This window comes from Pygocentrus nattereri, chromosome 1, assembly GCF_015220715.1.
Source record: "Pygocentrus nattereri isolate fPygNat1 chromosome 1, fPygNat1.pri, whole genome shotgun sequence".
NCBI classification, from domain to species: domain Eukaryota; kingdom Metazoa; phylum Chordata; class Actinopteri; order Characiformes; family Serrasalmidae; genus Pygocentrus; species Pygocentrus nattereri.
Window position 1 is genome coordinate 24,393,366 of NC_051211.1, and position 24,280 is coordinate 24,417,645.

Below are 24,280 nucleotides of genomic sequence, written 5' to 3' on the forward strand. Positions count from 1 at the left end.
TTAGTCTTACACAGTAAAATAGAAGCCGTTTTCGAAAAATAAAAAGGGAAAATTAAGCTTTGGAAAGTTGCCAGCATATGATATTATTATTATTTTAATTTTTTGGTGCTACTCACACAGCATGGGCACTGAGCCACTGCGGCAGGCCTGAAACAAAGCGTCCACAAATGGAAGTGGAAATGTCCTGGCACAAAACTTACGATTATTAATGGGTTAATGATAATAAGGTGCCAACGATACTGCAGTAAAACTGCTAGAAATGTGTGCTATATGCTTTCACTATACTTGTATTACATTTACACACTTCACTAAATTACTGTTTTCATTTTTTCTAAACTGGCCATCAAAAGTGATCCCACACTGCTTTTTTATATCTTTTTTGGGAATTGAGATTTTTAATATAACTCTCGCTTCTCTCTGCCATTTTCTTCGATGCATGTACATGTGTATGGTGCCAGTTGCCAAGTCTAACAGGCAGCGGAGAAGGAAAGGAGATGTGCACATGCAGGTGAGATTCTCCACCTGGTTGCATTGTTTTTAAAGACGGGTACTAAGCAAATGAACATGGTATGATAACCATCAACCTTGATACCACAGTGTACCCTGAAGCCAGTGTACCACTATATTCAGTATATTCAGGAACAATCAGGAATAATGTCACAATGCATTGCAACAATATTATCGCACTGTACAGCCCTGCACTGGGAAGCATTAATCTAGGGATAACTAAACTAATAACTAATTACGCACAACCTGTCATGTGGTAAACACCCCAAAGTGCTGTGCCTTGCTTACTCAGTGCTAATTAACCTCTTTATGAGCTACCTCAGCAGCTCCAAGCAGCGCTGCCTTTTACCATGCCTGAATGAACACTTAGTGGTATGTGACCAGAGAAGAGGCCTGGTATCAAAAATTTCATTAAAACTGCAACACAGACATACGAGCACCCAGACACCGGAGAAGAGCCACCCCTCAAAGCCACTTGTTGCTGCTCTAACTCAATTATTGATGCATCACAAAGACTCCTTACCACGAGCCTCTAATCAGCTTTCCACATTAGGGCAACGGTTGCCAAGCTACCAGAAGGGGATGATTCACATACGGGAGAGCTTATGCAAACAAATATTCAAGTAATACCGCACACACACACACACACACACACACACACACACACACACACACACACACACACGTGGCATAGATGTGCAGCCATTCTGAATATAGCTTCCTCCTTCACATATGCTGACAAAAGCAGCTCAGTTCCATTCAGTGCTAGGAAATGCAAATCGATTGCGTATGCGAGCGGGCTTACCTTCACCCCACTGAACTTCTCGTGAATGAGGCTGGTTTTGCGTCTCAGGGACACCTCGCTCTCAGTAGAACTGACATAGAGAGGTAGAAAAATAAGAAAAATACAGAATCAATGGTGGAAATTTTTCTCCAAACAACAAAAATGTGCTAAAAGAGAACATGAGGATCCTTTAATAGCTAGATGAGGCTTGGCCACGTTTTATTAAAAAGTGGTAATTTAACTGTGTTGAAAAGTAACACTGCATTTGTGACAGAAGCTGATTTGATGTGAAGAGCACTAGCTTACCCTTCTCTGAGAATGTTGTAGATGGCTTGTTTGGCTTGCACTTCTTCTCCACTCACAAAATCGGTACTTTCACTTTGGCTCTTCAAAATATCCGGAGTCATCTAAAATTGAGACATAAGACTTTAAAAATGATGGTGCATTACACATAGATATTTCATCCATAGAGAACAGGGGAGCCCATATTTTTTTTTTTACTAAGAAAGAGAAAGAGGTCAACTGCCCTCTTGGAAAACCCTTAGGGGTAGTGAATATGCCTGTTTAGCTGATAAAATTAAGGTGGAATTCCACAGATTTTTCAACATTTCTACATAAATTTTATCATTGAGATATAAGCAAAGTCACTGAAGTGTTTTGATGTCAAATGGTGAATTGTAGAGAAACGCACAACTTATTTTTAGATGATGATAGAAATCTGGGGTCACAATGTCCTTTTTTTTTAAAAAACAAAAAATATATCTCAGGCATCAGGCAGTGTATTCATAACCATGAAACCATAAAATCATCTCTAAAATGGAGTATTCCACATTAAACCATTCTGAATGACTCTGATTACATCTTAATGACTTAAGAATGTGGAAAAATTGGAAAAAAAATTCCCTTTTACATATAACTGCAGGCCCATGCCAACAAGCAGCCAATTAATATAAGTCTGGCTGCTTGCAGAGAGCCAGACAGAATTTTCTGTAACTCAAAAGCTTCCCATTGGTATCTACATGAACGCTTACCAGCTTCTTTGGTATGGTAGGTGGCATTTCCTTGGCAAGAAAGTTCTTTGGTGATTGATTGAATGTAGATGGCTTTGAAACGGCAGGAACGGCAGGTACCTTGGCAACAGAAGCTGAGCTTCGCCCAAGACTGCTATAGGATGTAGGTTTGGGAGAGTTAAGAGTGGAGACTGTGGCGGAGGTAACAATAGAAGCATAGGGGTTTATGGTTGGTGAGGAAGGAGGCTCCTCTTCCTGTTCCTTGCGGGCATCCAAGCTGTGAGAACGTTTTCGCTCACCAAATTGAAGCCGTGTTCGTGCTCCAGAGCGCCCTCTGGTTTGACTCTGCGTGCCGGGCGAGGCGTTGCCTGGAGTACTGCTGTTAAACTTACTGATGAGTTTATTAATAGGAGCTAAAGATTTGGTGTCAATGGCTTCGACTGGCTCTTCCTTAACGGTGACTGGTTTAGGAGGATCTGGGAAAGACTCTGAGAAGGTAGTCCCTTTTTTCCCACTCAGAGGTCCATTCAACCCTGCACCATTCATAGCTGTACCGCCACCATTCAGCCCAACCCGCCTAAGCCCAGCCTCATTAAGTTCTCCAAAGTCTTTCTTCTCCAAGGTGCTGGCCGGAGGAGCCGAGACGGGACGTTGTGCAGTTGCTCCCTCCACCTCTCCTTGACTCCCTGCCTGTCCATCACCAGGTGGTCTCCTCAAGGGACTTCCAAATTCAACAGCCTCTTCCTCTGGTGAGCTTGGTTGCCCTATTGGGCCATAAGGGTTAGGAGTCTGAGCCCCATCTCTCGGAGTACGAGGCAGGCTGCCAAAACTGGAAGAATGTCCAGGGGTTGAGGTCTGTGCCTGGGGTTGGGTTTTCAACTGTACCCCATAGGAGTCACCCTTCTCCCCATCCTTTAGTACCACATAAGGCTGCCCCGAAATGCCCTGAACTCTCACTGCAACTCCATACTTATTGGATGGAGGTGTTCCACCACCTCCAGTGCCACCGGCTCCTCCAGACCCTCGACTCCTCTCTGCATAGCCTCCACCTGTGTCATCCAAGTCTTTGATGAAGCGGATCTGCACACCGTAGTCCAGAGGAGCCTTTCTGTCTGCGGACAAGGAGCTCATAGTGGTTCACTGTGAAGGCAAGGTTTAAAAAAATGAATGAGTGAAATGCTGTTTTGTGAGACATGCTTTAGTAATATGTTTTTAATGATTAATTGGGTGTTGGCTGTTTGTTTTTGCCTTATTCAGTATTGTAAACTACAGGTTACATACATAAGTGAGTCAGCCTTATGTAATGCATGTCTTCATCAGGCCATGCTTTTGTACCAAAGGCACTTTTAAATACAGTGAATAGCTGGTAGGCTAATGATATGAGCCAGCTAGTAGAAGGCTGTGGGTTCAAATCCCAACATTGTCTGGGTATTTCTGGTTGCCACTTTCGGTGGTGCTGTGTTGCTTCCAGGCTGTAGGCAGAAACATTACAAATTTCTTTTGTGGCATCACTAAAATACAATAAAAATAAAACAACTGGTTACAATTTGAACAATTCAATGCATCATATAATCTCAAATTTCACAATCTTTTCAATTTGATGAGTGTTGTGATATGATTTCAAATTACTTTTAAATAATGCACTGAATGCAAAAATATAACTTGGGTAAACATTTACATAAAACACAGAGATAAGACAAAAAAGACAAAACAATAAATACTAATATACCATTTGAAAATGGTCAGGGAATTTTAGTTTTGTTAAAAAATTAGCAAATACTTTACTGAATATTATTGGACTGGCTGAAAAATTCAAAACCATTTTAACCTTCATCAATGTTAAAGCTACTGACAAAATAACAAAACAGTATATCTACAAAAACACAATCACTAAGCAATGCCCAGTGGATGACACCTTCATGCATGCCTGAAAGTCTATGAGAGTAAAACTGGCCATGCTTTCAGTAGGTGGGAGAGGGTAATTGGTCCTCTAAGGGGGCAATGGCTAGGCGAAATTAACATCTGGCCACAAAGTGAAGTTTTGGAGTTACAATACTGTGTAGGTAGCAGCTCAAAAGGATGCACTGATCAATTTTGCATGTTTTGGAAGAGCTACATAAAACCCATGCCTGCCACCTGGTACCAGAATGCCTGAAGCAGAATGATTTGGCCATGACTGACAAACCGGCAGAATTTGCAAATAACTTGCAAAATTAAAAAAGGAAAACCTTTTGAGAATCAAGTCAACACCTGCAATTTCAGTTAGAAAATAGAAATAGATACAACTATTCTAATAACACGGTCTGCAGTGAGCGATATCAGGCATCAATTTGGGGCAATTAAATGTGAGCGGAATGGCAAAAATATAATGACACAAACATTTTCAACATACAAGGATCATAATATTCAGCTTTTCTCAGGTTTCATAAGTAAGAGCAGAGAAAAAAGAAGCAAAAAGAACCATTTAAAAATTATACAAATTATACAATGATGTTTATTTAACTTCTCAGACACAAGAAAGAATTAATTCAATAGAATCCTTTCACAAATTAAGCATAAAACAGAACACACATTGTAATTGTACCTGTATTTCCTCTTATAGGGTGGTGGGGTGAGTAGTTTGAGCATGATAGCTTACTTACAGATTCTCATCTTAAGTGAAGTGCTTCAATTAAAAATAGTTCATTTTAAAGATCAGCAGTTTTCAAAGAAAAAAATACCAGATCTCAATTGGTTATTGGCTCATACTCAAGGTTTCAGTATCAGAAAGGAAAAAAGTGGTATTGTGCCATCTCTGCCCAATAATAAACGGAACAGATATCACCATCATAATCTTTGTGGTAACATTTAGCCTAAAGCTATTCTAGCACACTACTGAGCTTGTTTTGTCCTTCTTTAAACATTCATTTTGCACAATACTATCACATTTGCATGAGACTCAGCTCCAAGAAACTGCCAGTGGCTTATGGAGTGTATTACAATATGTTCTGCCCCATGGCTATGAGTTAAACAGCAGCTATTGTAGGTTGAATGTTTTACCTTCATTATGCTAGTTAAGTACTGAATGAGGGAGAGGGAGACAAAGAAAGAACAACAATGTGTGTTAGTGGGTCAGAGCAGTAGGTGGGGCAGCTGGTTAGATCAGGTTCTGGTGCGTTCCCGACTATTCCCATGCCTCAGTATCTTGATCAAAGTTTCACAAGCAATGAAACACATACCTAAAAGTATGTAATAATCAGCCAACTGTTACAGTGAGGACTTACAATTTATTTAATCCAGAAATCCATTTTTTGCATATAGACAAACAAATAACCCAAAAGAAATGCACTGGAATCCTAAGAGCTTAAATGAAGAGGGCCTGGGGGAAAGTCATCCTACTACATGAAAGCATCGGAGCATAAAACATCTGCAGTTATGCAGGGAGGGTTCTCCATCTCCCCTCTCATCTGCTCACCCTATCCTTTCATCTTTTCAGTGAACTTGTTCGACCCCTGTGTTGTTTGCCTTGTTCATATGCATCTGCACTCTACACACGATCCAGAGCTGGTGTCAGCGCTGTGAGTGTTATGTTTTGAATGTGTACACATATGTTAGAGTTGGGCAGCATCGATAAAATGCAATACCACTATACTTCCCAAATATATCCTCGCATTATATTACTAGCAATGCATAATATCTATATCAGCAGACAACTGTTTAATGAATGCAAAACAACAACAGGACCTAATGTAACTATACCGTAAGCACGGGACAAGAGATAAACATAGTGCTTAAGCTGGCTACATTCAGTTTATGCAAAACAAATGGCAAATTCAACTACTGAATATACTAAAGTTAAGATACCTTTACCTATTGCACCATCTTTTCATTTTTACCAGTGCGTCTTAAGTTTGGATGCACAATCATATCAGAATGACATCAACATGGGCAGATAATTGCTTAGAAACCAGCAGAGGACAGATATCCATCCATCCATTTTCTAAGCCGCTTCTCCGTCAGGGTTGCGGGGGGGGGGGTCATCGGGCGGAAGGCAGGATACACCCTGGACAGGTCACAGTCACTCAAAGAGGACAGATACTTGATGCATTATTTATTGCACTCTGCAAGAATGTAGAATGTTTAGATAATGTTGGGCTACTATAGACCTATCTCGGATCTCCCCTTTATATCTAAGAACCTGGAAAAAGTGGTAGGAAAACAATTAAGCTCTTATTTGCATAGGAATCGTCTACATGAAAAAAATTCAGTCTGGTTTTAGGCCACATCACAGTACAGACACAGCACTAGTAAAAATTGTAAATGATCTCCTATCATTCTCTGACAAAGGAAATGTGTCTTTGCTAGTCCTCCTTGACCTTAGTGCAGCATTTGACACAATAGACCACTATCTTACTAGATAGACTAGAAAACCTTGTAGGGGTAACAGGAACAGCTCTTTCCTGGTTCAGGTCCTACCTCACTGATCACTATCAGTTTGTTAATGTAAGGGGCGAATCATCTGTCCTTGTAAAAGTAATGTATAGTGTTCCACAAGGCTCTGTTTTAGGGCCTATATTATTCACAATATATGTGCTACCATTAGGCACCATTATCAGTAAACACAACATAAATTTCCACTGCTATGCCGATGACACTCAGTTATACATATCAAGCAAACCGGATGATAAAATTAAACTTAGCAAGATTAAGGACTGTGTAAAAGACATCAAAGATTGGATGTCAAGTAACGTTCTGCTACTTAACTCAGATAAAACAGAGGTCCTGCTTCTTGGTCCAAAATCAGCTAGAAACAAACTGTCTAACTTAACACTTAACAATTTCTCAGTTGCATCAAGCTTATCTGTTAAAAATCTTGGTGTCGTGATAGACGCTGATCTGTCCTTCGATGCACATATAACTAATATCACTAGAACAGCCTTCCTGCATCTCCGCAATATCGCTAAATTAAGAAATGCATTATCTCTACAGGATGCAGAAAAGTTAGTTCATGCATTTATTACTTCAAGGCTAGATTATTGTAATGCTCTGCTGTCTGGATGTCCCAGCAAAAGCCTCAACAAGCTTCAACTAGTCCAGAACACTACAACCAGAGTCCTCACAAGAACTAGAAAGTTCAACCATATTAGTCCAGTTTTATCAGCCCTGCACTGGTTACCAGTTATATTTTGCATTGATTATAAAATCCTATTATTGACCTATAAAGCTCTAAATGGACTCGGCCCTCAGTACCTGAGTGACCTTCTCTCCTACTATGAACCATCACGCCTACTTAGATCACAAGGTGCTGGCTTACTACTGGTACCTAGAATTAATAAAGTTACATTAGGGGGGAGAGCCTTCTCATACAAAGCCCCCAGCTCTGGAATAATCTTCCTGTTAATCTTCAGGAATCAGACACAGCCTCAGTTTTTAAGTCTAGACTAAAAATTTACTTGTATAGTCAAGCCTTTGGTGATTAGTCTTCCCTGTCAGATCTAGACCTGCTGGAGTCTCTGCTGCTCTGTTATACTGTAATCTGTGGTCAGCCACTCTTTACAGAACTGACTGTTTTAATTTCCTTTCTCTGCCGAGCTGATCAGCTGCCCGTCTTGTGCGTCTGATGCTGTTGCCTCTTCTGCCTTGATTGGGTGCCGCTGCTCACCAGCCTTCTGGACCGGCTTGACCACCACTGAGCTTCTTGCTTTACAACACTGTGCAATCCTCACCCTCAGATCTTTTCTTTTCCCACTTTGTACTATAATACTTCATACTGATAATGTTTGCTATCCGGTGTAACCACAGGAGGATGGGTTCCCCTTCTGAGTCTTGGTTCCTCTCATGGTTTCTTCCTCTTTTAGGGAGTTTTCCTTGCCACCGTCGCCGCTGGCTTGCTCATAGGGGCTCGGACCCGGATTTTCTGTAATACTGATTGTCCTGTAAAGCTGCTTTGTGACAACACCTGTTGTAAAAAGTGCTATATAAATAAATTTTGCTTGCTTGCTTATTTGTTGTATTTCTTCATAATGATAATCCAGGTAGATTTAGTCTCAATTTCTACATTTTATACAGGTACACGTAACAGCATCAGTATCGACAGATACAATGAAAAATGTTGCATATAGGAATCAGTGTAAAATACCCTTATTGAATCTCTACATCAGTGATTGGTATTCTGTCTCTTTTCACTGTATCAGATCAACTGGCTCCAATCACAAAGAAGACCCAGCACTTTTTTTCCAAATTTAGCGATATTATCTGTCATTTCATGTAAAATATAAAATCAGATGAACTTAAGGCACACTTGGAAACATGGCTAAGAATTACAAGAAAGCCACCAATAACAAAACCAGATGGAAACTGATGCAACCAGCAGCTTGTACGCTGGATAATGCCCTCGTAGTAGAGCCAAAATGGGGGTCCCGTAAGACACAACTGTTTTTTGTCTTAATTTACAAAAAAAAAAAGACTCTTCCAATGTTCTTAACCCCTTGAAATGCCAGACTCAACACATACTATGGCTTATTATTCAGTAAAAACAGGGACTTGTTGAGCTACTCTTATAGAAGAGTGCAATAAAACTGGCCATTTAAGGGGTTAAAAGAGCAAAGTGCTGACTAATTTGCAAATAACACTTCACCATTCTACGTGCTTTCAGCTATTTACGTTTGCATTAATATGGCTACAAATGTCTAATAAAACTATATAGCGCGTTTTGATTGAACTGTTCTGTTTGGTTCCGATGCTCTGTAAGTTACAACAAAGAAAACTTGCACAGTAATACAAACAGCAACAAGACAAATGCTACATTTTTATATCTATTAATCATTTTTATGTATTCTGTACTACTCTTTCAACCCGATCTGGAGCATGTCTCTTCCTGCCAGCACTTCCTCTGAGACCTATCCAATCACCAAACAAACCAACCATTCAAGTACCTGGCAGGTATTTACTAATCAATCAATAACCTGCTGGCCATCAATTAATAACTAGCTGTAATGGGGGGTTTGGGTTACACTGTAACAGGCAGCTGCTCACCCAGGCGTTAGGCCTGATCAGCCACTCAAAGTGATCCATTGTCTTGCACACATAGCCAGAATTCCAGACATTCTCACTATACATATCCAGCTCCATGTGATTTCAGAAGGGTTTCGAGGAGCAGACTAAAGGATGGGAAAACTGTAGTGCCTTAAAATAGGATGGACATGAATACAAAGAGAGCCATTAGACTAAGATTTAGCCTGTTTCTAAAATCAGCAGTGAACATTTTAGACACTTAAACATTTAGATCACAAAACTGCAGCTTCCCGACTGCAAACTGCAACTGCAAAAACTCAAATTGCTGCAAAGGCTCAGCCTCACAGTTCCCAACATGGAGATGAAAAACATGGCTGGCCTTGTTTCATATTAGGAATAGACACAAGGTGTTATGTATACACGATCACATTCACAACTCAGAGGTATAACTGCAATTCCAAGAGATCTGAATCTGCAACGTCCGTAGTCACCTTCTCTAATTCATGTTAGAATGGACTTTTGGGTAACTTACTAATGAAATTTGGCCAAAAAAAAAAAAAAAAAAAAAAACACAACATGATACATGATGTCATGATGCTACTTTTGATGTCAATACTAATACCATGCATAATATGACAACATTAGAAACAAAAACAATAGTGGCATAAAGGGAAGGGGTTTGAACATTACCAGTTTGAGCACTATGTTTATCTCTAGGCCTGTTTTTACAGGAGTCACATTAATTCCTGTTGTTTCTCGTTCATAAGAGCTCTTTGTATTCACATGTCTGTTTGTGAATGTGTGTGCATGCTTTTTTTAACAGTGACTTCCATACAGCCATCAAACTAGTTGTGTTGACAGAAAACATCAGCCTTTGCTTGGTTTTCATCTGCCTCACAGCTCACAGGCAAAACTGGCACCAAAAATGACGATGTCATTGTTGGAAGGAATGTCACTTGACAAGACCATCAAGTCCCTGTGTCATCTGCCCCCTCCACTCTCCCCCAGTAAACACACACACACACACACACACACACACACCTTTGTTTAATTTTGCTCCTTTCACCATCTCATTTCCTCAGATTGCCCTTTACATAGCATGTCTGTCAATCAGTTATTACAGTGCTACTAGTTCTGTCGCTATCGATTATTTCTGTAATCAAGTAATCTGCCAATTATCTTTACGAGTCATTGCATAAACAGAGTGTTTAAAAGACCAAACAATCAAAATAAACTTAACAGAACCAATAATAAAAAAGAAAATCCAACGACTTTGTTAAAAAATGAGTGCTGTCAAATTTTACGCATCACTAAAACAACATTAATATATTTTCCTAGTTTGACCCTTCAAACCATCCATAGTCGTGCAGACTGAAGCCAAGCTGCTCTCATTGCTATGACTTCAAGACTGCAGCCACCTTGTTTAAATGCAGCTTTTAAACTCCGAGTTCCTGTCATAGTCTTTGTGATGGAAGTTATTTCAAGCTACTGGTAAATTTATTGATCAGGGAATACATTGAGACTGAATTATAATTTACAAGCAAAATATAAAAGGTGTCACACAGTCATACAGACGCTACAGATTCCACTTATGATTCCTGTTGTTTCTATTTTTTAATAGCCGCGTATCTTAAATGTTCAAACTGAAGAAAAAAGAAATAAGACAAATCATACATGAAAGATCACATTGTTAATCCAGGACTTACGCTATTATCAGATTGTAATATAATTTAAACACTGTCTAGTCACTGTACTTGTAGGAGCCAAAATATAAACTCAACATACCTGAACACTCTAGGGATTCATGATAATTGTGGCAATGGCAGCAGTTTGAAAACTACAAGTCATGTAAACAACGTCTTGCGGATTGCAACAATAACAACAGCACCAACAAATTCTACAGCAAAAAGAAACTTTGAACAAACCAAACTGCTTACGTAATCAAATGTTATCATTTACTGGCAAGGTACTGGTGGCAACTGTGTCTTTACTACCCCCTCAATACCAACCCCTAACTGTTTGAGGTATGGGGTTTCACTTTCTTTACCAGTACTGAAACCCCCTAGGGTGCCATTAGAACTTTGTCACCCTTTGTCTTCTCAGGGAAAACAATCATCTTAGTCCAAACAGCATTCTTTGTTAGATTTATGCTTTAGTTTGCGACTCAGAGCCTGTTTACACCTTGCATTACCATGTGTTTCATGACTGGATCATATCTGGATAAACCTTCCATTTACGCTTCTCGCTAAAATATCTCCCTAGTTCGACCAGACGATATCCGAGTGTACTCTCCTCGCGTAGAAAACACGCCAACACACAAGCCGTTTTCCATTTCACTTTTGTAACCAATTTTTCTATCGTGCTATGACAAGCTTGGCTTGGACACTTTCACCAGGCCAGAGTGACCCAGACTTTTAGCATGATGATAAAGCTAACCTGACTTATCCTCAATCTTTCATTCCATTGTTTATCCCCTCATCTTCCAGTCAGTGCTTGGCAGACGCACTTCTGCTCACATAACTGCATAAGGATAACAAAAACAGATTCTGTTCACACTTGGTCCAGATCGGTCTCCGGATGCAGCTTGAGTGACTCAATCATAATCCGCTCATAGTGTCCTGAAGGTGTTTACACCCAAACTTTTGTGCGGACAAGGGAATCCGAACGTGATCTGACGAGACAACACATGTTGATGTGAGGTGTAAACAGGCCCTATGAAACGTTACCAACAGTTTCACAAAAAACTGGAATCCGCAGAGATCAGAATCAGCAGATCTTTGCTCCAAACGTGCCGTCGACCGTCTGCCAGCTCACCAGTTTGATTCTGGTTGACTTTTGCTGCAATTTTATAATAAAAATAATATGAAGGGCTGTACTTGAATGCTGCTGCTTCACCTACTAAACCACTGTAGCATATATATGTATGGCTTATTGTGCTAAATAACGGGTTGCCTCTTACTTGTACTTACACTTACTCTTACTTACTAGTTGTGGAACTGAATTTAAAAAGCCAGTCTTGCATTAAAGACTAAGTAAAGTTAATTAAAACAGCAGCTCTGGCTAACAGAGTTCTGGCTGTACTAATGGAAAACCAGCCTGTAAAGACGTCAGAATCAATATTCAATATTATCAATATTACTTCATTCCTCAGGTCTTTAATGTGTGCTTGAGGAACAGATTATCAAAATGCATTTCCTCTGAGTGCAGCCTGTTTCTCCACTTCACAAATAAAAACATCTGCTAAATACGCAACTGTTATGTTGATTTGTCCACCTCACAGTTCTGCTTTGTTTAAATAATAAAGTGAAATGAACAAATTTCATTCAACACCAGCGTTTAGTCCATCACAGAGCTGCACGTATCACGGTGGTCTCGCAGTGTGGCTAAGGGAGCTTATAGTGGTAATGTCGTACTGTGTCGATGGAGGGAAATTCCTAGCAGAAGATAAAGTAAGTCCACACACACTTATCTTGCTCTCGTATTTGCAGTGTGTGTGTGGACAGAAGCAGGCTGTGTGTTGCAGCAGCTTTTCAAACCCATCCAGCAGGTCTGTCAGTATCGGTGGTGGGAGCGAAACTCGGCGCTCGTTTCAGCCTTGACCGGTCAGGACTGAAACACAGTGAGGGGCTTTTTACTAACAGCTCCAAACCGCTGCAGTAAAACGAGTTTAACTGCTTGAAGCGCGCTCTGCTGTAAGTCCGTGTGAAAGTGTGGCCGAAACTCGCTGAATGTTAAACATCCCTCAGGCCTGTGGACAGACAAGTGTGTTTAGGCGAGGAGCCGCTAACGTCTTCTAACAACCTGCGTTATCAGCTGAGGCGAAAACAACGGCTGGTACGGTTCAAACTCGGGCAGGACACGGGGCGCAGCGAAGCCTCGAGCAGTGCATTTTCATTGGTAATTAAAAAAGCGGCTCTCGGCGAGAGAGAAACAAGGCGCAACAGGTCCGAAGCAGCAACGGGTGGTCCTCAGGAAGAGCCGCTGCTCTCTGTCCACCTTAGCGCAGGGCTGAACTCGGGAGATGGAGGCCAGCAATGTGGACTACACTCAGCTACGACAACACACTCTGCACTTCAGTGCAGACACAAGAGCCGCCGCGCCGAGTGAACACACCAGTGTCCCGTCTGGCTTACCAGATAAACGAGGCTGCTCCAGTCTTCACACAACGGCGACCAGGGACGCGACCAGGCTCCTCTACAGCCTCACTTTCTCGACATCGGTTTGTAAGCTGTTCTCTTCGGAAGAGGATGTAGAGCTCACTCAAGACGCTGCCAGTCACAAAAAAGAGGGGAAAAAAATCCTCCACGACAACCTGTTGCATTTGCGTCAGCTCTCCATAGACCCGCCCCCCGGCCTCTCTGATTGGCCTACAATATTTCGAAGACGCCTGCAGGCGCCGTTTATTGGCCAAGAACCAATGTCAATCAAATACGAAAATTTCAGTATTTAACTTAAGACTCTCGCCTGATATAATTTGTGTCTTCGTCCGTGATAAAAAGTCAAGCTATAATCGGTATTGACTGGCAAAGCAGGTAAACGAGAGGCGGTTTATCGTTCATACAACCTACAGTATAACCTCAGCCGCTGTAGCCCGCAGACACTAAGCGTGAATATGATTCCAGGCTGTTTTTCTCCCGATGTAACCCAACGCAAAGCGAGGCTTTTCATTCGAGACGCCTCAGAGTCCAGCAGTTTACTACTTTCTGAGAGGAAAACACTCAGCTAGTCCATAAAGTCTGTTTTCAGCCACAGACTGCACTAAAAATAACTACCACATTTACTTTAAATGGGAAAAATAATGATGTGCTTTGTTGAGTGTTTTGTTATACTGAAGAACTGTTAAAATCTAAAGTACAGCTGGGCAATATGACAATATTTATTGTGATCGTGATAAAATACACCACAATATTTTTTGCCGAGCATATCGTGGATATCGTTAGTACTTAAAAACCACTTATAAATAGCATGTTTGATTACAAAGAGAGCATAGTTAGTCCAGCTGAACTGGACTTAGTGCAGCACAGTGTGTAAAATATTGAATACAAATAACTGAATCCAGTTTTTGATCGCATTGTTAAAATGTAGACTTACTTTATTCTACTTATCAGCTGGCAGAAAAACTACTGTGACATCATATATCCTTCCTAAAGTATCACAATATAAAATTTTGCCATATAGCCCATCTATAGTGTAAAATGTAAAATAATAAATATATCATGTTGCAGGTTGTGAAGGATCTGTTGGAAAACTGTTGCATGGATAAGATGCATTATTTTAGTATTTATTAGTACTTGAGATAGATACACAGGTCTGCCTGTGTAGTCCTGACGGAAGATAAGCTCATCCAAAACTTCTCCATAAGGCAGTGGTTAAGATGTTAAAGTCACTCAGAGTGGTTTGGTGTGAAGTGCTCCGTTCTAGAGAAGCTAACCATGTCAGAACTCTTCACAGTGGTGGTGATAGGAACCAGGTGACAGGAATCTTTTTCAGATTTACCCCCATTTTATTATTAACAGATGTAGGTTCAGTAATGATTTTGGATAGTAAATAAAACGGCTATGTTTATGTTGTAGACATTATGACCTGTGGTTCCATTCACAGCCTGTGAAGAAATCTCAGTTGCTAAGTTTCTCTACAGTGAACCATTTCACATCAAACCACTCGGAATAACTTTGTGTACAGCCTCCTGACTGGATTAGACAAGTGATTTGAAAAAAGGATTGAACTACTTTATATAGAACTGGATTTTCTATCAGCCATGGATGGACAATTGTTTTAGTATCTGTATGAGAGTCCGGTCACTGCAGAACCTGGTCAACTGTATGTGCTTTTATTGTGGAATGAAAGCGTCTAGGAGCAAAAACTGGTATATACTTAGAAATGTTGGTTCTTCAAGGGCTCTTTACTAAAAGAGAATGGTTCTATTTAGAATCATGAACACTCAAAGAACCGCCTGCATGATTTAAGGTTTCTTTGCATCATGAAAAAGTTCTTTAGATTGATGGAGAATGTGCTGTAGCTGGTTCTATACAGAACCCTTATGAAAAGGGCTCTTCTATTGTAACAAACCTTAACAGTAAAAAGTACCCATAAAGGTTCTATATACTCACCAGCCACTTTATTAGGTACACCTAATAAATACCTAAAAGTGTACCTGCTAGTAGAAGGTTGGACCAACTTTTGCCATCAGAACTGCCTTAATTCTTCGTGACATACTTTAAACAAGGTGTTGGAAACGTTCCTCAGAGATTCTGGTTGGTTATTTGAGTTCCTGTTGCCTTTCTATCATCTCAAACCAGTCTGCCCATTCTCCTCTGACCTCTCACATCAACAAGGCATTTTCGTCCACACGACTGCCGCTCACTGGATATTTCCGCTTTTTCAGACCGTTCTCTGTAAACCCTGGAGATGGTTGTGCATGAAAATCCCAGCAGATCAGCAGTTTCTGAAATACTCAGACCAGCCCGTCTGGCACCAACAACCACACCACGTTCAAGTTAACCACACCAAGTCACTTAAATCCCCTTTCTTCCCCCATTCTGATGCTCGGTCTGCACTTCAGCAAGTTGTCTTGACCACCTCTACACGCCTAAATGCATTGAGTTGCAACCGTGCGATTGGCTGATCAGCCATGTGTTAAGAACCATTTGAATGTACCTAATAAAGTGGCCAATGAGTGTAGAACTATTTAAAACACATTCATCAATCTGAAGAAACTTCACCATGTAAAGAACCATTTAAGCATGAAATGGTTCTTTATAGAACTTATGGATCTAAACAGAACAAAGAACCCTCGAGGAACCATCTTCTTTAAGAGTATAGACCACATAAAAACACACAGAGCAGGGCATCTATTGCATCACTGACTACACCTGAAAATGGTATCTGGGAGCAACCTCAGCATGAAACCTCAGCAAGAAACGTGTGGGGAGCATCGTCATGTGTGACGGTCAGGTGCCCTCATGCTTATTGCCACGTAGTGTATCTGCAGATGCTGATGTCGATACATGGACATCTATAAAGCACAGAAACTGGGACTAAATGTACCCAAATGAGCATTACAGAGAAATGCCACATTTATTTCCATATTCTAAACACACTGAATCATGTGATGTCTAATCCTATTAAGAGCCATAGTGAAAGATGCAGAGGCACAAGAGTGCTACTGTCTGACTACTGTTGAGTTCATAACATTTTTACTAGGGATGTGCAATTTTAGAAATGGGAATTCTGGGCCGATATCCAATATTTTCCATGTACATGTATCCATTTATAATTTACACATATAGGAAATGTAAAAATTAAGACTAAATCTACTTGTACTACCACTTAACACTTATTTATATAGGGTTACATAAGCAGTTAATATATAAATATTTTAAGCAAATCTGCTGACTATGATTCTAATACCATCATGCAGCCCTACTGATTGTGTCTTTAATGGTTTAGTGTGAATTTATAAAAAGGATCACAGTCACTGAGGTCAGTTACTGACACTTAAGTAGCAAGAATATGGGGATGCTTATACTGAAGCATAGACATCGAAAATCCATGATTATAAACAAGGACAGGAGCTTTACAGTAAATGATAGTATACAGTATCGGGGGGGGGGGGGGTGTAGAGTTTTTGTTGAATTGTATCAAACCCAGCACCTTAGACTTTTAAGGTCATGTAATTAGAAACAACATATAATTATTCGCTATACATCTGAGTCGTGGAGGACTTGCATACATTTATTATAATGTTCCAAACGAGAAGAATGTAATGTTTTCTAATAAGGAGAATGTTAAGTGCAAAATTGTATCAGAATAAAATTTATATTTGTAACACAATTACGTCAGCACTGGACAGATGTTTAGACTGGACTGTTATTTCAAACCAACATTTGATGTACATCTCATACTTTGGAAAACGCATAATGTTTAGACGTCACTGGGTTACCGAGGTAGAATGTCTGTGTTTATTGATTTTACTATATTTTTAATCCTATAGAAATCAATAATATATTTCTCTGTAATATTAATACAGCTGGACCTAGTCCCAATTCCTACAACTATTGTGTACTGACACCACTGTATCGGTATCGGCCCACAATCCATATATCGTTGCATCCCTAACAACTACAGTAAGATCATTTGTGTGTAAATTAGGATATTTTAATTGGCATAGCAAAGTAATACCACTATACTAATTCCACATTGTGTAAATAGTCTCCAGTGTACTTGTGATAGAAAAGGTATTACTTACCGAAATTTCACTGGGGGAAGAGACAACAATATTAAAGCATTTTTTTCCAGTTTTGTTGACTGAAGCTTCGCAAGCTACCAGTTTTAACTGAATTATGAATAACTCAATAAGAACATGGTGTCTGATTTCACAATCTAAAATGCATATAATCATTAACCAAACCATAGTTAAAAAATAACAAGGATATTTAATTTCATGACTTGGTTTAGTGGGTTGTCAAACCCAAATTTAATGCAACAATAGGCTACAAATAAAAAAGGCCAAGTTCACATACAAAAACATTTTGCTTTACTTCTTTCAGAGCATTGCCAGACTTCTGCCCACCTCAAACATTACCGCACCATCATGGCCAACAGAGGGCACTAGAGTAAGCACACTGGACAGCACAGACATCAGTACAAAAAATAACTGCTAAGAAAAGGCAACTTGGACAGAAATATGGAAACAAGAAAATAGCAAACATCTTGCTCAGTGACAGCAATATGAGCCGATATTTGAATTCATTCTGTTATTTGGTCTACTTCACGGCCCAGATGGAGGCCAAAAAAAACAAAACAAAAAAACATTAAAACAGCTGACAAATTACTGCATTGGTTCACATGCAATCCAAAGACTATACACATCTGATATGGTTATGATATCACTACTCCCTATGTAGCAAACCATCAACACTGAAATATCAGTGTTTCATTTTGTAGAAAAATGTTGAATGGATGTATATTAAGACAAAAAACTGGCAGTAGAGTGAATAAAAATGACAGGAGTCTTTCTATCTACAAGACAACTCTCGTGTCCAAAGACGAACGGACAAATTCATCTTTAAATGTCCATCATGTCCACACCATTTTGTCTCTTAGAGGTGAAGGAAGGTAGCAGTTTCCTTCAGATATATTGAAATGGAAACCATAGACAACAGAGGAGGTGGTAAAGGGAGTCCTCATTCTAGACTAGATATCAGTCAGTCAGTGCCTAAGCATTTGTACCAGTCAGTTGTCAGATCTGTGAGGTAGTGAGTTGTTGTCAGTGCTTTGCTGGTAGATGAGCTATTTTAGGGGAGAGAATGTTCAATTTCACCATCAAATCTACAGGCAAATTTTTATAAAATTGATGAACTCTTGTGCACTTTGACAGCCATGTTCAATTTAGCAGTTATAAGAGAATCTTTTTCCCTGAACTTCAGCCAAATTATACCTGTAATATGAAATGGCTGACGTCACAAACGTGTAGACTGAAATAGGCTATAAATACTGTTTGTCTGAGAACTCAAACTTTGCTTGATCTTCTAGAAACAGGGGCCCTAAAAGTGCTTATGTGGTTGATGAGAACACTAAACACAGGAAGGAACACCAAATTATGAGGCAGTCCACATCTTCCCTTCACTCACTCAACCGGATTAACGCCTCATCCCTATACTTTCCATATGCTACCCTGTTCCATTCCAATAGCATACCTGGTTCTGTTTCACTGGCTGAAAAACTCAAAGTTTGAAAGAATCAATCACTGTTATTCACTCTCCCTTTTTTCCTCTCACTCTTTTAGCCTTCATTTGCAGCCACCAGCTGCCCTAGGCTCTGGCGTACATACACTGCTTGGATCTCCTTGGTCTTGAGGCACATATCACAGGCCCAGACAGCTGCGCTCTCTCTGGTCAACAACCCGTAGGCTGGCTCGGTCAGGCCTGTGCAGTCTCTGTGGTACCAGCGCTGACATGAGGCCTCACAAAGGATAGCCTCCTGGTCATCATGCACCTCTGACAAGCAGAAGCCGCAAGGGAACACCATGCCCCCGCCGAGCTTTGGCGGACCAGAACCTGGGCCAGCAGATGGTGGCGCTTGACCAGTGGGTAGTGGAGATTGTGTGTTAGGTGTTGAGGTGGAGTTGGACGGAGGGTTAGGATTGCTACCTGGAGTGTTCCCACCACTGTTGTTCAGGTTGTTCTGGTTGCTGTTGGAGGGCTGGTTGGGCATGGAGCCACCACCCGAAGCACTGTTCTGCTGATTGTAAGGAGCAGATCCTGGGGTAGAGTTGGGTGGTGTTGGCTGCTGCTGACTGGAGGGAGTGTTTGGAGCCGGACCACCTGCAGAATTGGGCGGAGGGTGCTGATTAGGCGGTAGTTGTTGAGGCTGTGGGCCATTGAGGGGACCAGTAGGAGAAGAATTAGGGTTGGGTGGTGGAGGAGCAGAAGACGACTGCCCAGGTGTGTTAGGCGTTGATTGCTGTACATCAGGGTGACCAGGGAACCCTCCTCCAGGCTGTGGAGGTCCAGAGGCTGGGGAAGGACCTGGGGTGGCGTTGTTGGAGGGAGGGCCAGAAGGGTTGAGGTTAGGTGGCTGTTGAGGAGGACCTGGTGGACCACCACCAGGTCCACCAACAAAGTTCTTGCCTTCTTCACTGCCAGGAGTGCCAGGCCCAGGATAGGGCCCATCTTGTGACGGAGGAAACTGTCCTTGTGGTGGTAAACCTGGGTGCCCACCTACCATGTTACCTGGCCCCATTCCACCCCCCATACTCCCCATCATATTGATTCCAGTTGGCATGCCACCCATAGAATTCATTGGGCCATGGGGAGGGCCACGAGGTCCTGGGCCCCCAGGCAACGGAGGACTATTGAAGGGGTGACCCCCTTGTCCATGCTGAGGTTGCTGCATCCCAAAACGTGGATGGGGAGGACCACCACCTCCAGGACCACCGCCCATTGCACCAGGTGACAGCATAGGGTTAAAACCCTGTCCAGGATGCATAGGAGGGCTGAAATTAGGTGGCATGTTAAACTGTGATGGTCCCCCTGGAGGAAAGCCCCCACCACCACCTCCTCCACCTCCAAATCCAGGCATCCCACCAAACCCAAGTGGATGGTGTGGTCCTGCATTGGGTGGTGGAGGTACAAAAGGGGGTCTCCGCCCAGGCTGTCCACCACCTGGTCCTCCAGGGCCACCCATAAAACCCATGCCCCCTGCCATTCTGCCAGGTGCTCCATAGCCTCCTCCTCCTCCACCAGCCCCAGGGCTTGGTAAAAACGGCGCGCTTCCTGGAACACCGGCTCCACCAGGACGTGATGAAGAGCTAAAGTCATCGTCAAAAGGGTTGGAGGCCACCAAGTGGTCTACCATAGGGGTTGGGGGAGGCGCAAACTCAGAGAGGTGGGAGAACGTTGCCCCCTGCAAACACAACAGAAAGAAACAGAGACTGAATAAACATAAAACTAACAACTTCCACATCATACTAGACATAAAACTAATGAGTATGAATTTGAAACAACCTTTTCTAATGTTATCTAGAACACAAAATGAATGTCTTCCATTTCTCTCATATGATATAAAACCTAATTATAGTATTATGTGCATAATACTAGGAAACTATTAGTCTATAGATCTGCCTTTTCAAAGATGAGCATTCTAAAAACTCAGTTCACCTGAGTGCTGGATTTCCTCTTCTTTTTCTCTGGGCTTTTCATCTGGGAACCTTAACAGAAGCAAAAATTGGGATAATTGGGACAGAGAGGGACAGGAAACATAGGAAAAAAAGAGAATCTGTTAATGAGGGCCTCTAAAAGTATTTCTGGGGAAAGGCTGTATCCAACTGTGTATTTCCTCCTACACATTAGGCTAACAAAGTCTGGACGTTTGTGACCGATCACAACGTCACTGGAACCTAAAATCATTCTCTGCATCAACAAATGTTATTGCTAAATTAAAATTATGTACAACAAGCTTTGCAGCTCATCAACAAGCAAGACAAAACAATGCATCCTGTGCATGAACTTAATTTACTGGAACCTACAGTGTCGCATATTTAACTTGTATTCTGTGCGTATGCAATACTGTATGCGCAGTTACCAATACTCTACCCTGGATCCAAGCACAGCGTCAAATAAACCTCACCTCATACTAAGCAGTAGAAATGTTAACTACATAAAGGTAGGAGAAGTGTAAACTGATCCTCGACCATTTTAAGAAATCAAACACCTTAAACTACTGAGTGTTGTGCCGTAGAGCCGACTATGAGCGTTAAGTGCGCAAAGTTTACAGCCGAGATTGGAAACAAGCGACAGTCCCGCACCACACTGCGTACTGATCCCCCCAACACTGAACCCGGATGAAAGGCTTGAGGCGAGTGGCAAGTGAGGAAAAAAAAACACAATACAAAACAAAAACAAGAGTTTAATACAAAGTGTACAGGACTGAGTGGACACACGAAGGCGCGGGTACAGCCCAGTGCACAGACAGGTAAACGCCAGGCTCACATACAGCTACCCAGAAAGACAGATCCCACGAGAAAACAGGGCCACCGTACATACAAGGGAACGTGCGGACAAGGAAAAGGCGGATATTTTTTCAGCGAGGAGCTGTGGATTCCGCTTTGGACACAGAGATGCGCTTGATGGACGTTTGCCTACCTTTGCCTCGTTTTCCTTGACCTTGTCCGGCCAGTAGTCTCCCCGATTCGGCAGCCATTATAATGACTGTCGGCGCGGTGCCATGCCACCGTTCACATACAGAAAGAGTGCACAACTGACGGATGCGTCCTGAGGTCCAACACGGGCTACCAGTCTGAGTCAATAGGAGAAGCCAACCATGACGCTAATCCCACTAACGAAGAGCGCTCTCTCGGTTCGTCCACACTCCTAGCCTCACCTCTCCAGACGAACCACAGCCTGGTATTAACAGGCCTGCAGCGGACTAACTGTGAGCTCTTCACCGAGAACAGCGAACATGAAGCGGTCTAAGTGACGAGGCCCGCGCAAAAATCTAATGCTGAATGAAGCTGCTCGCTGTCGGCCGCACACTCGCTCCCCCTCCCTCCTGTGATCACTTACAGATGTGCTGCTAGCTGGGTAGCGCTAGCTGCGAGACACCAGCTGAAGTTACACGGAGTTAAGACTCGGCTCGAGGAGCCCTGCACATGCGGCGCAAATCCACCTGCACTCATGCGGCATGAAACGCGGGGGCAGGTCCGGGTATTTACACTCGGCGCGCCTCGCTGGGAACGGAGTCGCCAGGCTGGCGGTCCGTCTGCTCTCCGGAGCCGAGCGGCTAGCAGAGCGGCTAGCTCAGGCTTTAGCTGGAAGCCGTACGTCGCTCATGCTACCCGTTAAAAAGAACTACGCTGTTACATTATCTCATATTTAGCAACTCTGAATAGACAAACATTCAATGTCAAACAAACTTACAATTAAAATTTATCCTCAAACGCGAAATTGGCCATGACTATTGCGGCCTACAGTCGCTGCCGGACAAAGAGGGACCAGCCGGGATAGACGCCTACACTGGACAGGGGAAAAATAGGGGCGTCTGAATTATGTGATGTATTTTACTTCATAAAGGGAAAAGGGACGCCTTTTCTAACTTACTATTCAAATGATAAATTAGCAGGTGTATTCTTAACTAAAATGTACAACGTTTCCTTTTATTCGAATTGCTTCAATGTGTAAGTTATAATTTTGTAGGAACCCCACGTAAACGTGGAACGTGGGCTCGTCCAGATCAAACCACTCTCGTTCAGGAGGGGGGGGGGGTCACCAAGCAAACTTTAAGCTGCGCTTTGCTGTTGTGTGAAACGGTCCAGACGTGTGTCTGTTGTTTTATTTTGTGATGCTTTGTATCGTGCAACACTCAGGTTTTCTGTCGGTGCGATTGTGAATTTGCTGCATATTTTTTTAGGTTTTTCTACGACCCCTGTTTATGGAATCAGTTGTAAGACACAAAACCATCATAAAGCCCAGTGGCCTTGAATTAGTATGTATTTTATGAATCATAACCATGGCGTGGTAATGAGAAGTCCATCGATATTATAGCCACATCAAATCTAATTCATAAAGTCGGTTTCTCCACCGTGGCACACTTAAACATTAACTCCACTGGTCATAAGGGTGACTAAGTATTTTGACTACTGGACATAACTCATTAAAATAAAACACAATCCCACAGTAACGTCTGAGCTCCTCATCGTTTTAAGGTGTTTGGCAGGCGATTTTATCCAGAGCTACTTACAACGTGATTTTTTTAAAGAGGTAGGTGAAGGTTAGAAGTGCTAGACTCTTCCCCAAGGAGTCTTATTACTATAGTGTAAGGGGCTTACCCAGGAGGGGGGATTGAACCAAAGTCTGCATCATTATTAAATGATATAAAACAAGCTGATCTAGACATTGGGAAGGCTTTAAGTCTGTACTCACAGACTATGTGATTAAGACTATTAAAATAATTTGGACCTGGAATTCACAAAGCAGTCCTGACCTCTGTATTTATGACGACCATGGGCTGGGCTTACTAGTTTCTTTCATTCATTCATTCGTTAATTAATTAATTAATTCATTCTCATTTTCAATGTACTGCAATAACAGGGCGCGACCTGAAGGAGGTGCTGCTGCTGCTCTAGTACAGTGTTGCCTCTGCTGTGCTACAAAAGATTTACCAACTCAAGGAGAAAAGTGGAACCCCTGGTTCGACCAATCATATCAGACGTTTAAATGGTAGGCCAATCGTATCAGACCTTGTAGGTTGTAAATATGGTTTTACTCCCAACTCAGTCGGCAACTGCTGAAGCTGAAGACAGGATTTTGTCCAAAAGCGCACTAAAATAAACATTTGATCTTGTTCAAAACCTGTTATATACAGAGTGAAGATACCCACCTACAGTATGAAAAGCTATGGTCAGTAAAGCGATCTGCACTAGCTGGCTACAGCTGGCTTTTACTTGGTTGCTTTTTAGCTAGTTAGCTAGGTCAGCTAACTTTGGGTT

At 41.8% G+C, this 24,280-nt stretch overlaps 2 protein-coding genes across 4 annotated transcripts in view; both read right to left on the reverse strand.

Annotated features, from left to right (window-relative positions):
* cgnb (cingulin b) overlaps positions 1 to 13,616 on the reverse strand; it is a 36,184-nt gene extending 22,568 nt beyond the window's left edge. For both annotated transcript variants that reach the window (XM_017708541.2, XM_017708540.2), the window contains exons 1-4: positions 13,428 to 13,616; positions 2,323 to 3,441; positions 1,598 to 1,698; positions 1,313 to 1,382 (exon numbers count right to left, since the gene is read on the reverse strand). In XM_017708541.2, the coding sequence (XP_017564030.2) occupies positions 1,313 to 1,382; positions 1,598 to 1,698; positions 2,323 to 3,432 (1,281 nt within the window). In that variant the 5' untranslated portion in view covers positions 3,433 to 3,441; positions 13,428 to 13,616. The remainder of the gene's footprint in view (positions 1 to 1,312; positions 1,383 to 1,597; positions 1,699 to 2,322; positions 3,442 to 13,427) is intronic.
* Positions 13,617 to 17,742: 4,126 nt separating this feature from the next.
* On the reverse strand, positions 17,743 to 22,845 carry pygo2 (pygopus homolog 2 (Drosophila)). Of its 2 annotated transcripts, none has more exons than XM_017708538.2 (3): positions 21,939 to 22,845; positions 20,955 to 21,004; positions 17,743 to 20,700 (listed from the first exon to the last, which is right to left on the reverse strand). In XM_017708538.2, the coding sequence occupies exons 1-3, from the start codon at positions 21,994 to 21,996 to the stop codon at positions 19,078 to 19,080; spliced, it is 1,731 nt and encodes a 576-aa protein (XP_017564027.1). In that variant the 5' UTR covers positions 21,997 to 22,845; the 3' UTR covers positions 17,743 to 19,077. The 2 variants fall into 2 exon arrangements, with proteins under 2 accessions (XP_017564027.1, XP_017564028.1); XM_017708539.2 differs by having other exon boundaries at positions 22,713 to 22,823.
* Positions 22,846 to 24,280: the final 1,435 nt, after the last annotated feature.

Excerpts from the sequence above, each read along its gene's own strand:
- pygo2 (XM_017708538.2), bottom strand. The coding sequence starts at position 21,996 with ATGGCTGCCGAATCGGGGAGACTACTGGCCGGACAAGGTCAAGGAAAA. Across the intron at positions 21,005-21,938 it reads TCAAGGAAAACGAGGCAAAG|GTTCCCAGATGAAAAGCCCA; the intron begins GTAGGCAAACGT and ends GCTTCTGTTAAG. Across the intron at positions 20,701-20,954 it reads AGAGGAAATCCAGCACTCAG|GGGGCAACGTTCTCCCACCT; the intron begins GTGAACTGAGTT and ends TTGTGTTTGCAG.